Source organism: Erigeron canadensis, chromosome 8 (genome assembly GCF_010389155.1).
Source record: "Erigeron canadensis isolate Cc75 chromosome 8, C_canadensis_v1, whole genome shotgun sequence".
In the NCBI taxonomy this organism is placed as follows: Eukaryota; Viridiplantae; Streptophyta; class Magnoliopsida; order Asterales; family Asteraceae; genus Erigeron; species Erigeron canadensis.
Genome location: NC_057768.1, coordinates 23406480 through 23421906, shown reverse-complemented (window position 1 = coordinate 23421906; position 15427 = coordinate 23406480). Strand labels below are relative to the sequence as shown.

The 15427-nt window shown below is 30.6% G+C and overlaps 1 protein-coding gene and 1 long non-coding RNA gene across 4 annotated transcripts; one reads left to right on the top strand and one right to left on the bottom strand.

The window, feature by feature from the left end:
* Positions 1 to 4961: 4961 nt before the first annotated feature.
* Positions 4962 to 8168, top strand: LOC122579017. 3 transcript variants are annotated; one of them, XR_006320584.1, is made up of 4 exons: positions 4962 to 5227; positions 5815 to 5949; positions 6034 to 6089; positions 7800 to 8168. It is a non-coding gene; the product is annotated as an uncharacterized LOC122579017 (long non-coding RNA). The 3 variants fall into 3 exon arrangements; XR_006320582.1 differs by having other exon boundaries at positions 7756 to 8168; XR_006320583.1 differs by having other exon boundaries at positions 4963 to 5227; positions 7995 to 8168.
* A 3527-nt stretch (positions 8169 to 11695) lies between these two features.
* LOC122579031 lies at positions 11696 to 14919 on the bottom strand. Its single transcript, XM_043751115.1, has 5 exons — positions 14425 to 14919; positions 12759 to 12821; positions 12562 to 12624; positions 12390 to 12458; positions 11696 to 12212 (listed from the first exon to the last, which is right to left on the bottom strand). The coding sequence occupies exons 1-5, from the start codon at positions 14761 to 14763 to the stop codon at positions 12051 to 12053; spliced, it is 696 nt and encodes a 231-aa protein (XP_043607050.1). The 5' UTR covers positions 14764 to 14919; the 3' UTR covers positions 11696 to 12050.
* Between the last annotated feature and the right edge of the window lie 508 nt (positions 14920 to 15427).

Genomic DNA, 15427 nt, shown 5'->3' with positions numbered 1-15427 from the left:
TCGGTGCCGATGATTGTCCGCTTGCAAGGAATAGCTCGGTAACTTCCTTATTTTAGTAGGGCACACAAAATTTTTATAATTTATTTATTTAAGTATTACCAGAGCGTTGTAGCGGACACCATTAACATGGTGCAAATGAAAAAAAAGAGATATTGAAAGAGGTAGTGTGTGTAAATGACTGCAAATAAAAAGAAGAGAGTTTTTTTTTTTGTGAAAAATGTATTTTAGATAAATCCCCTTGTGTAATAGGTAATTAATAAAATAAATAAGTATAATAAAGGAGGGACAGTTATGTACATTTGCATATTACATTTCCAACGCTTAGGCCGACAAAAAAATGTTATTCTTTTACAAGAAAGTATAAATAAAGTACTTATACGTTTGTTTTGACACTTTTTTTTCACTTGATAACGAAAATATGCATGTCACAATAAATTATGAAACGATATTATATATATATATATATGTATTGCAGGTAGAGCTGAGTTAAAAAAATCAAGTTTACAAAATGATTTTGGCCATTCAAAATCACACCCAAACTAATCTTAGACCATCTAAAATCAAAGTCAACATATTCAGCTTAAAAGTCAAACTTTTAATGGCAGTTCCAAAATTGATTATAGCTAGCTAAAGTTTACATATATATAGTCAATTAGCATCGTCGTTCTGTGGTAATTGGTAAATAAATAATTTAGATTTGATGACAATAAACTATTTCACATTTAATTACTTGTGGTATATACGAAAATAATACACCATATAGTCTCAAGTATTGTTTTGTACCTATGTCATAATTTATAATTAATAATAAATCCTTGTAAATGTTAAGAAAGATTTTACTCCACTATTATATATTTCTTGAATATTTTCTTTTTCAATTTAGTACATCACAATTTTCAAACAAGAAGAAGAGGAAAAAAGTAATTTGTTTTTTCATTCATATCTCTCAATGTTTTCTTCATATTATCACAAGAGTTAAAGAAAAAAAAATACTTTTTAGTTTTAAACACATTGAAATTAAATAAGAAAACATTTCAAACCATAATTAAGAAGTCAATCTAAAACTTTTATAAACAAGGTAAGTTGTCAATGATGTTAAATAATATTTATAACTTTAGCAATACAAAATAGAAATTAATATAACACGAAAAAAAAAAAAGTCAAACGCGTTTTATGTAAACATAGGCAAGTTTGGTTGTTGTCTTATACCCATACATTCTAAATCTAATTATACATGATTGAAAACAATATAAATTTTCATTAGTCATTGTAAAAAATATCTAATTAATGGTAATTGATATTTTTATAAATGGAGAAGATTTTTTTTATTTAATTATAAAAAACACCAACATTTTTTTTTCCTTATTTTAATGAATCATATTTTTCAACCAACAAAATGAGGAATGTAATGTGTCTTTACATTCATATTTTAACATACGATTTTATTTTATTATATATAATAGTAAAGATGTTATTCATATTTTGTATAGAATTTTGAAGATATTGACACTTCAAAAATAACAAGAAAAATAAAGATGCATTTGTCTTAAATGAACACATCAACTTGAACGAGGACAACACCTTCTCAAAGAAAATGATGGTTTATTGACATGAAAGGCGTGAGGCAAACTGGGAAGGAATTAAATTGCATGAGGTTATCGATGTTAAAGATTTCGTGTGATGAAAAGGTAACATTGTTTTAATTAATATCTTAGTAAAAAGAATAATTTGTAACTCTTCTTTTCTCTCATTTTCTTTAGTAAGTTGAGGTTGATTATGATAAATTTTTAGATAATATTAAGCTGGTAGAAAATGACATTCACATATCAAAGATCAAATATGTATTTAAAAACATTTTATACATCTAATATTGGTAAAATTTTACTTATTAATACGTTTATTTATCTATCTATCATTTAACTTTCTTTAGTAAGATGATTTTGATGGGATTCGCTTTTAGATGATAATGACATCCTATTAATCAAACGTAAGAAAACGAGTTCAAGAGGAAGAATTTGTTTCGTCTAATAGATGAAGACCTAACAAATGAATCTGAATCTGAATCTGTTTCTTTAGTAAGAATCACTTTTAGATGAAGACGGATATTTTTTTGTTATAAAGATCTTAATTTGTTGCATTTTAATTTTTTTTGTTCTTTTTATATTACAATTACAAGAACACATATAATTAAAATTTGAATTATTAAACCTTCAGTTAAAGATAAATGGTAAATATATATATATATATATATATTTGCATGACACCAAGTTAGAATGGTAAGCCTAAACATTTATATGAACTCATACGAATTGGATATAAATATTTCATATAAATATGTCATGTCTAATTAATCTACCAAATTTTATAAATGCATGAATCTAAGTTATTATTATAAATATATGATTCTAAATGTCACTGTTAAAAATTATAAGTATATATATTAATTTACTTTCATTGCAGTTTAATTTATATAATAATCAGTCATAATTTTATTGTTTTATAGAAATTGAATGCTTCTAAAACTTGTTAAACTTTGATTTAACAAATATTTTTAAGAAAAATATATGTTTACTAAGTTTAAAAAATTAATATAATGGGTAAGTTTATAGACATGTTAGTTGACAAAGATCTAATTTGTATGGGTTATTTAAAGGTCAAAGTGAGTGTGTGTGTGTGTGTGGGGGGGGGGGGGGGGGGGTGTTCAAATGAGTTAGTTTTGCTATTTTAAGTTGTTTGCTATTCTTGTGCCAACGGAGAAGGGAAGGGGGGGGGGGTTCAAATGGGTTAGTTTTGGTCATCCGAATTGTTTAGGGTTAAGTGGATTGGCGGTCTAATAATATAGTTTCGTGTCAAATGAGTCAAGTTGTTTTTTGGTAATATCTGTTGGCGGGTTGTTAGGCCAAATGGGTTAGTTTGAGGTTAAATGGGTCAATATTAATCATAGTTAAAGATATATTAAAGAACTTATTCAGATTGGCGGATTAACTAAATAACCTAATAACTCAACTCGGACCCGTTCAGATAAATCTGGTTAAACATATATTTAAACATATTTCAATACTTTTAAGTATATATTTATTCGTTGACCGGGTATTGATCTAGTTGGTCCAAGTGGATACGTATGGTAACTCATTAACCATAATGTCATGGCTTCGATCAAATCTCACATTAAACAAACATATAAATATTGTATGAATTATGTGTTAATTTGCCTTTTCAGAGAGAAAAAAAAAACCCTAACCACAATCGAAGGAACCGATATGAATCACTCTAACCATAAGACTATTTTCAATGAAAGATAGTAAGGATATCCCTAGAAATCTTTAGATATCTTTATCATGGAAGTAAATCCTTAGCCAAGGATTTGTGGGTAAATATCTTTAGGCTATCTCCAATGCTAAGGACGCTCTTAGGCGTCCTTGAGCTGCCACATCATATCCTTACAAATCCTTATACATCCTTGAAAATCCTTCAAATCCTATAATTTTATTTTCAACCATACAAACATCCTTACATATCCTTTTACCTCCAACTAAATACAAAAATATATTATGTCAGGACAAGTACGGGCATGTCCATAGGTAAGGGCATCCTTAAAAAAATCTATAATTTTGGACAAGCTTCAATGGCAAAGGATATCCAAGGGAACCTAAGAGTACCCAAAGACACCTCCATTGGAGATAACCTTAGCAAAAGGATATGTTTTTAGAACATCCATAGTACTATTTGTTGTTTGTTTGTGTATAAAATGAGTCATATGTCCGCGCAATGTAACGACGATGGTAAAGTGGCGCAGGGTGGTGGCGGCGGGGCGGCGGTGGTGGGGCGACAATGGTGGTGAATGTAAAAGCAATTGATGTTAAAGTTGGTACTGTAGTTATTTTAGGGATTGAAGGAGTATGTTGTAAATTATTTACTTAAGGGTATTATAGGTATATTAGATAGAGATTTTAGGTACTTCAGTTCATTAATTGAGATTTTAAAAAAGGGGTTGCTCCTTTATTATGTACGAGAGAACGTACCCGCGTGCTGTGGCGGTGCAATGGTAGGGTGATAGGTCATATAGTGTCATAGGTCATAGGAGGTGATATGTCATAGAGTGTGATAAAATGCCTTAATCGTACGAGCTCTGCCCTCGGATTTAAAAACTCGTCAAAAGTATTTCGAATGACATCTCTAATGAAAGAGCATGAAATTTTAAGAACACCCATATAATTTTTATAATTTATCGATGTACGGTTTTTAAGATTAAAGTTTTTGAATGAAGTAGAGAAATAAAATGATTTATAGATGAGAGAAAAAAATTAATGGTTAAGATTTGAGGAGAGAGAGTAAAATGAATGGTTGAGATTTCTTCTAAAGATATCTATTCTCTCTTCTTAATAAAACAAGGTTCTTAAGTTAATTTCTTTAAAAAAGTTGCAACAAGGTTCTTAAGTTTAATTTCTTTTAAAAAGTTGCCCAGTGGCAGCCTCCACTTTTCTTTAGACAAGGCAAAGAAAGATAGACAGAAAAAACTAAACTACGAGTATAAATTAGGGATAAGTATCTTGAAATGTAACAAACTTTGAACGAATGTCTATAGTAGGAAATAACTACGAGTATAAATTAGGGATAAGTATCTTGAAATATAACAAACTTTGAACGAATGTCTATAGTAGGAAATAACTAAAGTTGTGTGTGTATTGTATGTAAATAACTCGAAAATAATGTTTATTGTATGTAAGAAAATGTATTCAACCAATTAAAATCAGACAAGTGGCACCTCTATATGGTTGCCACGTATGTTTTATTACATACAATAAACATTTTTTAAAGTTGTTTACATACAATACACAAAACTTTAGTTATTTCCTACAATAGACGTTCAACCAAAGTTTGTTACATTTCATGATACTTATCCCTATAAATTAATAATATCAATCAAACTAAATTCTTTTCTGTTTAAGATCTTTGCTCTTTTTATTCAGTTTTTCTTTCTTTCTTTAATATCCCAAACATCTACATCCTAAAATATATGAATTAAGATTAAAATTAAAGGGATTGAATCAAATTAATATCCACATCCAAATTGGAGAAAGATCAAAGATTAAGATTAAAGGGGAAATCGTCGGCTGTTTCTAACATATGTTCTTATGTTTTCAGTTTCTATTTTGACGACGTGTTCCACTTTTGGCGGAAGGAATATCGTCGGATAAACCTCTACCAACACCTACTCAAAAATCAGGTATCTATAACTTTCAATTTAGGGTTTTAATTTGCATTTATCCCTTCACGGTTTCTGATAAATCTAATTTATATAGATTGAAACAAAGATTTGAAGTAAAGATTGTTATTGATTTATATAAAACACAGTGTTAAATGTATACAAATAAAATTAACGATTTCATAAGTTTTATTAAATTGGTTGTTATTTTTTCAATAAGGTTTATTATAACTAATGATTTTATAAGTTTGATCAAAGTTTTGGGTTTCAATATTAATTTTGGATTCTGGGTATTTGTGGGAATTCTAACTGTCATGGTGTAATGGGGTTCCTTTTATGGATGATTTGAAGCTAAATTTAGGTCCTGTTATGTTACTTAAGTTTTTTTGTTGTCGACTTCCGGTATGCCTTCTCAGCTTATTGATTCTTATGTTAGTTTGTTGAAGAAAGATAACGTGAATGATATAAAGACCAGTTCAATTAAGAAATGTACAAGCCCATTTGGGAACATGTTGAAGTGGATATGGGTTTTGTAGGATTTCTAAGTAGTATAATTGTGATAATTTTGAAGAACGTAAATACCAATGGGAATGAAGATTTTGTTGCAGGGGATGTAGTTTGGGCAATATGTTGGAATAGGCTTCCTGCTTGGCTGATTGATGCGAAACGAGAGTCTCCGTCTTATGTATGTTCCTAATACGGTTTGTGTTATGTTTTATGGCGATTCGAAATGAGGGATACAGGTAAGCTATTTAGTTGCAGTTTATTTTTGTTGTTAAATACAATTTCAGTTTTAATGTTTTAGTTTTGGTTTTAATGATGTTCAGAATTATGCATGGATCAAGGGTGAAAAGATGTTTCTTTTCTTGGAGTGTATAGATAGGTATGTTGCTATACATTCTCTACTTAGAATCTTTAAGAAGTTTAGAATATTTAAGAATTTTATTTTTTGATGTGCCTAAAATTAATGTATGCATAATACATAATGAGATGAAGACATATAGTTAAATCGAAATTAAAGAAGCAGAGAAAGAAAATTTATAAGCTATGTGTATTGAATGGATTCCATATATTTAGGCGGACTGTATGTATCATTAGTATAATTATAATGGTTGTTTTTTTTAAAAATATTTAGATTTCAGCGTCGGACTCGAATTATATGGCTGCAATTCAAATGATATTCGTGCAGCAATTGAAGAGACATACACAATAGAGGTTGACAGTCCACGAATGTACAACTTATGTTATAGTTAAGCTAGACAAGAAAGTAAATAAGAAGATAGACAACAAGAACAATGACAAGTTCAATTGTAATAAATCAATGCAAGTATAATCATATGTATCATTGATTAAACGATTAATACATGGTCGATCTTACAAACTTGACTTACAAGAATACAAATGAACAAGGTAATTGCTAAGTCTAGACACACTACAAACTTGAACAATTACAAGTGACACACACTTTAAAGGTGACTAACACATTTGATACAATGCGGCTGTGTTGCTTTATATAGAGGAAGAATTAGGGCAACACAGTCTTCCTTAGACGGTGATAGATGGTGGTTGTTGACGTCCCATTGGTTCCTTGTACTTCTATGCAAGAGCCCTTGTCTTTTTTACCAAATTGGGTATGAGAGAGAACCCTTGAATTGGTCCCAACTGTACCTTAGCCATACAAGTCAAATTACAGTTGGAAGAACCACCATGTGACTTTTGTCTTCCTCTGGTTTGAATTCTTCCCGCCATGACAAACATTTGGGCAGCATCCAACCCGCTGAAGAAAGTCACTGGACTCGCTGACGACATACGTCAGCGAGCAAGTCTTGTCAGCGAATCCAAGACTCAACAGAGGTTGCCAAGTTGAGTTCAGCTATAGTGACATATATAAAAAAAAAGTCCTCTACTGAATTCGTTTTGGTTGAGGTCCAAGTAGAACTTACTAAATATCATCACTGCGACTATGTTCACTATAAGAAGGTAAATTTGTAATTTAGACTTATTAAATAGTAGATGTATGTGGAATGAGTGCAATTTGATGTTTTTGCTTTGTTGTCATAGTTTGTTAATTTAGATATGCTGTGATGGTTGTAATCCTTGGGTACATTATATTTTCAGGGAGCTCCTAATGATATAACTTATTTTTGACTCGCAGTTTTCTTGATAGAGAATATTAACTTACACAATAGATTGGTATATATTACATATGTTTCTATTTATTAGCATGTTATTACTTATTATTTTAGATTTTGTACATATATTGAGTCGTAGTGTAGATTAACTTCTTTTTGTTTATGAAGTCCATTATTAATTTGTAGTCATGTCACATGTGTGAGACAATAGTGGTCAGAGTTTTTTGTGAATGCTTAGACATCAGTTTAAAGAGTTTTGGCCTTGTGGGTAAAGTGATAGAACTTTAAAGTTTAATGACTAAACACTTAATGTATAACTTTAGCTTATATACTTGATGCATAATTGTTGAATTTTTAGTGATTGTATGCAAGATAACATTAGCTTATATGATTTAATATATTTGTCGTAAACACGAGGTTGCTACAAATCATTTGACTAAAAAGAGTGCATATGTTGAAAGGAGAAGGTGTTTCCAGTTTAGATGGAAGTTTAAGGACACACATCATAGGAGCAGTCCCTTCAATAATTATATTTCTTATACATTAGAGATCACAAAGGTGTCTGCTTTCAAGATGGTTGATCCATACAAACTTTGAAGTCCTACAAAGCCGTTATCGCTAATGATATTGATGTTATGAATTCTTTTTTGTTCTAGGTGTCTTTGTGGTGCATTTCTCCAGTGACCACCTCTTTGAGGTTTAACAGTGTAGGAAGGTGTAGAAAGTATGTTATTTTAGTTATATTTACTTTTGTTTTACTGAGTATCAAACATATTTGTGTTAAGATTTTGTTAACTTCTTACATATGGTCGTTACTTTATTTTGTTTTACTTTTGATGTTTTTAGCATTCATTGTACTCTTTGTATCTTTTTATGTACAACCTTTATTAAATAACCCGGGTTAATCCGAGTTGATTAGCTAGTTATGAATAAATGATAGAGGTATTTTGGGGTTTTCAACTACTTAAAGTTGAAAAAATGGAGGGAGCAAATGATTTATAATGTAGTAGAGATAAAGATATAGATATGTAAGGATGTGTGATGTGAAAAATGTAAGAATATGTAAGGGTGTTTGTATAGTTGAAGGTAAAATTAAATGATTGAAAAAATTTATAAAGATTTTAAGATTTAAATAATATAATGTGGCAGCCAAAAGACACCTAAAAGCGTCCTTAACATTGGAGATACCTAAACCACAACTCATGTATCGTATGCCAATGTGATGGGTTAATCTATTTGGTAGAGACTCTTGTCTTTTAGTTGAGGTCGCGGTTTAGTCCCTAGCACGAGATAGTTTAGGATTATTTATGATGGTTTACAAGGTAAAATTAGATGTCGTTAAATAAAAGAACTACTATGTACCATACAAACCATGAATCACAACTTATGAACCACGAACAATCATATGTGATAGGTTGAGCTTTTATTATGGCATTGAAAAGAATCAAATGGTACAAATTAAGGGACCATGATTAAACATCCAATTCGTCAGCCTTAGGGGCCAATGGTCGAAATATGGCTTTCACATCACTTGTTTTAACTTCCTATAGGCTTGAGGGGTTCAGCTCAGGCTTCTGTTAAGTTTTGGGTTAGAGGTGACGACCTCTAGCACGTCAAATTGGGTTGCAAGTTAAAGTTGGGTTGCAAGTTAAAGCATACAATATCCTAAATCGCTTTAACCCCTTTTACACAAAAATGCTAAATCATAGATTTACTCCAGTAATTAGTTATAGTTTTTTGGGTTAACCAGATTAACCAATTTCATTGAGTACCAAAAACTGTTGATCCTTTTCAGTTTTCACTCATTACTATGATTATGATAGTTGATTTCTGCAACTGCAAGTTGCATGTATAGAAATGAATATTAATCCTTGACCTCATCAGCATCAGCTGGCTTCGAAGAAGGTTATCTTCAGACAATTTTGTTAAGTAATGGAACCATGACACTCTAAAGGGGGTGGGCGGGGCAGGGCAAACATACATTTGTCCAGAAAAAAATACTGTTGAGTCGAAAGGTGAAATTTGCTCTATGATAGCTAATAATTTTTCCAGGACGACTTTAACATTGTGAATGAACAAAACTTCCGTATCGCATTTCAACTATTTCTCAATAAGATCTCTAATGAAATTTTACAGTTAAGTAAAATTTAAGAATTAGGGATACAATATTATCTTCTACGTACCGGAGGAGATAAATAGGCCCGTACTAAACAAATTATCAAAGTCTTTGAGAATTTCAATATGAAGTGTGTGAGTAGCAAAACGTGATCCTTATCCACCTATACTGCTCGAATCCCTCCAGCAAAATCACTCGAAGGCAAGAGCTTAGCGCAATACGGTATTCAGTTCTCATTACATCGTTTAACTAGATATAAGAAATTAAAATACGATAAACAATGTTTAGGATGTTCTGGGGGTTGAGAGTTAACTTTGTATCTTAATCTGTTCTTGCTCAAAAGCAATGTAAGAAAGTACATGGAAACTCATTCTTCGTATTTTCCACATGCAGAGGCAACTCTAGAGAAATACATGGGTCAGGGAGAATACTTGGTACAAAGAATTCAAAGTATATACATATAATTATTGTGTTTAGTATGACTACAAATCTTACATTACTTCTATACGAAGTGAACGTATTTGACAGAACTATTTAGCAGATTTCATACATTAAAAATGTACATTTCGATTGACTTTTTGATCCATTTAATTTTAAGCTAGATATTAATTTATCCGTTTCACGTTAGGTATAAAACATAAGCCGAATAGATGCATTAGAAAGTAAATGAGTTAGAATAGTTACATAAGAGGAGTAATTTTACCTGTGGCATCAGCACTTTTCAGATTCTTTTCTAGCTCTTCCATTAGTTCTATAACAAACTTCTTCGCACCAAATGTTCAAACTATGTGTGGTAAATGAAATATCTACGGGTGCAATTGGGTCCTTGACGTCTTTCTTCTTCATTTATCGGCTCTCTGCTTGTGTCAAGATAGATCCATTGCAGTTCAGGTTGAAGCTTGAAAAGATTGATAACTATATTATGTGTTCAGTTTTGGTTTTTGTAGTTGATCTCTTAAAAACTAATTGGGAAAATGATCCGTACTGCAGACTTTACCTAAGCTTAGGTACTGTCACTTTAAAAAAAGTTACAAATTAAATCTTTGAATTTGATAAACATATATAGCATCCCCCTGAATTTTACATAACCTATCCCAGAATTTTACAAAATCCCCTGTGTTTTACCTAAGATAGGTATTGCATGCTTTACGTAACATTTCCCCAAACTAATTATATAAGTTACAATTGAATCTGCCTAATAAAAGAAATGTGAACCGAAGTGTAGTGAGGTCTTCTTTTATAAGGTCAAATGTTGCTAGGCATTTGACCATAAAAAGTCAAAACTGTGAATAGAATCCTTTCTTTGGTAGAATTTGACATGCCTGATAATATGCAAGTTTCAAGCTGATTTTGATTAGTTAGAGGAAAAGAGCAAGTAAACAACCCAACTTCTATTAAAAAAATATGGCTTATTCTTTTCTCATATTGGCTACGAATTCGATTAGAAGACTGCCACCAGATTAGTTATTCTTTACATTTGTTTTGTTGGGTCTACATAATCTCAAGGATATATCACTTTAAAGAAGCATGAGAAGCACCACAATTGATTTAAAACTACTAAAAACTCTTTTGAGGATGATATTACGTTATTATTAATTCCTTAAAAAACATATCATTTCTCGGATATTACGGTCTAATCGTCAGGTTTTATTACATATACCCGGCCCTCCAAAATCTATTTCTATTAATAAGAAAAATTGTGATGACATATGATTTTTTAAAATTTATATTACTATACATCCTTTTAATTTAATTATGACATCATCATATTTTTTTATTTAAAACTCAAAATATCTTTTTTTTCAAATATGTATCATTAATATAGATTTTTATTAAATGACCATATTATTATGTAAGATTTTAATCACCTTATTTTTTCGTCATAATAGGCCGAAAACTATGGGTTTTTTTTTCCGATACATATTTTTTTTTTACAACTGAATGTGTTTTAACGTGTGCCCACACTACGCAATTTTTATTTCCGTTCAGTTTCGTTTTTAACATAATAATTTATCACAACTTTTCAACTTATTTAATTAACATTGTTATTATACATTTTAATATGACAATATATTTTAAAATTACCAGATATCATTCGGTTTATTTGCAAACCGTCTATCAATTAACTCGGGTGCCCGGGTTGATTAGCTAGTATCTTTGTAAAACACAAAGACTTTTACCAGTTACCACGTGTATTTCTCTTTCACACTATGCAATGTTTTTATTGTGTAATACAGTACATTTCTAAATAACTCCATCTCACCAAACAAAATCTAACTTCAATAAATTGGATTTAGCCCTTACACGGATGAAATGTTGAAATAATATATTAACTACAACTTGTAACTGCAGAACATATTGTCAAAACTCTCTAACATATTTTACTCAATGCAACCTTCGGCTACGCACTTTTCGTACTAAAAGATTAAAAAGAAAACGGTAACAATATACAGCTTTACCAAAAAAAAAAAACGATCACTTGCAATTAGCAACTTGAAAAATCCACCTTCAAAATTATGACCATTTTGCAGTTACCTTGGTTCGAATGTTAAGAAGTTTATCTTTATAGCAATTTACATAAACGAGTTATCTCTACTCATACTTCTTCCTCACTTGGTGTCATATTCAGATCAGGCAAAACAAAACCTCTTTCTGGGGTCTTGATTTCGCGTTCCATCGCACAAGATGTTTGAGCTTGATGGATAATCGTCTTGACCATCTTCTCTGCTTCTTTAGAAGAGTTTTGATGCAAATCAATCTATTAAGAGTCAAATGAGAAAAAACTTAGCAACATTTCATTCATATATAGTTACAAGATTTACACGCGGTGTCAAAAACTTGTTTCTAAAAAATTTGATGAGAAAATTACATCAATAACAAACTATGTGATACAAGTTTTTAATGTAGAAAGTGAAGAAAATAGTATAAACCACACCTTGTATTTCTTCAAATTTCGACTTGTGGCAATTTGGTTACACATTGTCACACGCATAGAATCCAACTCCTGGTAAATAAATATTAAATAAAGTATAGTTATTGTACTTCAATCATGATCATAAGTGAGTAATATTTAAATTCATTAGTAAAAAACAGAGATTAGAACATACTTTATTTAAGTGTAGCCTTTCTTTCAAGAGAAAATCTTCTTCCTCTTTAAGTTCAGCATATGACTGCAAAGAAACAAACAAACTACCAATTAGAAACAATATCAAGAATTTACTTTCTAAGTTTTTTAACAATTACTGTCTGGTATAAATAAGCTTAATTTACCAAAAGATATATTAATGAAAAAAAAAAAACAGACCTTTCTTTTTCTTGACTTGTTGTAGCTAGATGTTGTTGCACCTTCATTCCCCAAAGCACCACTCTAAACAATAATATACATGTATATAACTCCATTAGTTTTCAATTTTCATTTTATCATATTATATACTGTATATACTAATTATAGATCCAACGGAAATTGCATAAACAACAAAGTGTCATTAAAAAGAGTAAACTAAAAGGGGAAATGCTTTTGGCCCCACTTGAAATTTTGTAACATCAATGGGGGCAAAAACATGAATATCTCGTGACCTTCAACAAAAACATTAAAACTCATATTCAATGCATATTGGGACGGCAAACAATTAAAATTAGACTTAATAAACATAAACGTACTACTTTTTCTTCATTTTCATATACTGTAATTAACAAAGTGAAAAGAGAGAAAAAAAAATCCCAAAAAACACACTTATAGAATAAACTTTCATAACAAAACTTTTCTAAAGTTAAAGTACACTTTTATATAAAATGAAAAGAAATTTGCAAGATAAGCAACCAAAAATTAATAATGAAAATGTGACACAAACATTTTTGAGTTTGGTTGTCGAAGCAGTTAGAAGCCACGGTGGAGCCAATAAATGACGTGGCAAATGAGAACTTGACACGTTGTATGGATGTATGACATCATAAGTCAATACATTCCAAAGCTTAATATTTTACATCTTTTATTACCCTTTATTTCTTCCTTGAAATAATAAACAATAAACAAAATAATAAATAAAAAAAAGTCAAACAAAGCCTAATTTCTTGTGCTCACCAAAGATTTAAGTAGTAAATAAATCCATAAAACCAGGATTTATTCTTATAAAAATAAAAGACAAAAATAAAATTATAAATTCAAAAAAAAAAAAAAACGTAAGAGACAAAACTACCCTTCACCGATAAGGGACCCACTCTCAACCTTCTCACCTTTTCTTATCACAAACCAAACAAACATCACAAAACCTAACCCCAATACGTGGATCTATTCAAAGATTCACTTTAAGGGCATTTTCGTCCATTTATAAGTCCGTGTTTGAGAAGTTTCCTGGATCTCTATACAAAATCTCACCGGTCTCGCCACTGTCTCAAAAAATTTTTACAAAACTTCTACGAATATTACATTATTACCCTTAAATATTACTCGTACAAAACAAGAAGAAAAAGGTATATATTATATTAAAAGTACTATAATAAATTAATAAAATGGAGATAGCTTTAAAAAAAATTGACTTTTTGTGTCCTATTCTTTACCATGGTAAAACAATATAATTTTCAATAAGATTAAAATAAAAACATACATTAAAAAACTGGAAAACAGCTGAAGGGGTTTTTATAGGAATCATCAACTCAACTATTCAAACATCAAATGACGAAAATACCCTTTAAGATTGAAAAAGTAGATTGATTAGGTGAATGAATAAAACGGAATATATGCTGCTTATATATTTTCATACAAAATTAAAAAAATATATATTATTTTTATCAACAGAAATATACTTGACAACAGAGACATCGACAGAATACTAGGCGGTCACACAGATCTAACCACCGGAAAAACCAAAAAAAAAGAAAAGAAGAGGAAGATAAAAGGGAAAAAAAGAATGTCAAAAAGATCGGATTTTGTATATATATATATATATATATTTATACATAATATAACAAACCTTGTTGGATCTATATGCACCGGAAGAAAGATCTGAAGGACGACTAGATTCATCACAACAATCACTAGTGGAAGTGCCGCCGAATCCGCCGCCACTGCTCCAACACAACGGCGTTGTCGGACTACCACTTTGTTGCTCTTTCTTGAAACAACCAACACCGGCGGCGTCGACGGCGGAAGACGAAAGCTGTGGTTTTGAGCGTGATTTACGATAACCCCATGTGAAAAAAGGCAACAACTTTGTAGATGTGGATGTTTGTTGGTGTTTGATACGTATGAGAAGCTCAGCCACTACGACGTCGTTTGATAACGCCGCCGTAATCCAGTCTTTTTTCATCATAATAATAATATGTAAATATTGTGGATGGATTGGTGGTTTTATTATTGGTAGAAGATGGAATAATGGAGAGGAGTGTTGAAAAGGGATTTTTGTAAGAGGAAGTGAATTGAATGACCGAAAGAAAGATTGGAGAGTATATGTGTGTTATTGGGTGTATCCATATCTATATCTTCTATTGGGAAAATGATAAATGTTTAGTTTGCTTTCTTGTTCTTTTATTTTAGCCCTTTGTGTCTTGATGTATTACAATTCCTTTCCCTCGTATTTGTAGAATAGTACTTTGGGAGTTTGGGAGTTTTTGGGTAATTGGGTGTGTTTTTTTTTTCATTAAAATTGGAATTTTATTAATATGAAATCTAGCGAGAAGCTCGGATATAAATATAAAATCTCGAAGAAAACATTCTTAGAAACATTACAAATTAAAGTTATTCCATTGGGACCATGTAATTTCTGAGATGATCTTTCTATTGGAAAGCCAAAGAAAACTGGTTCTTTTGACTTATGTGAAAGCAAACCGAAAGGATGAATGCTTATTGGAGAAAATACAATCATTTTGACTTTTTCAGATTACCCAACAATATGAAAGGATGATCAGTTGAGCGAGCTTTTGCTTTTGTGAATCTTTAAAAATGCTTTTATAAGCCTCCAAAAGATCTTTCAGCTT

Coding starts and splice junctions, on each gene's coding strand:
- LOC122579031 (XM_043751115.1), bottom strand. CDS start 14,763: ATGATGAAAAAAGACTGGATTACGGCGGCGTTATCAAACGACGTCGTA. Junction 12,459..12,561: donor AAAGGCTACACTTAAATAAA/GTATGTTCTAAT, acceptor TTTATTTACCAG/GAGTTGGATTCTATGCGTGT. Junction 12,213..12,389: donor GAAATTTGAAGAAATACAAG/GTGTGGTTTATA, acceptor GACTCTTAATAG/ATTGATTTGCATCAAAACTC.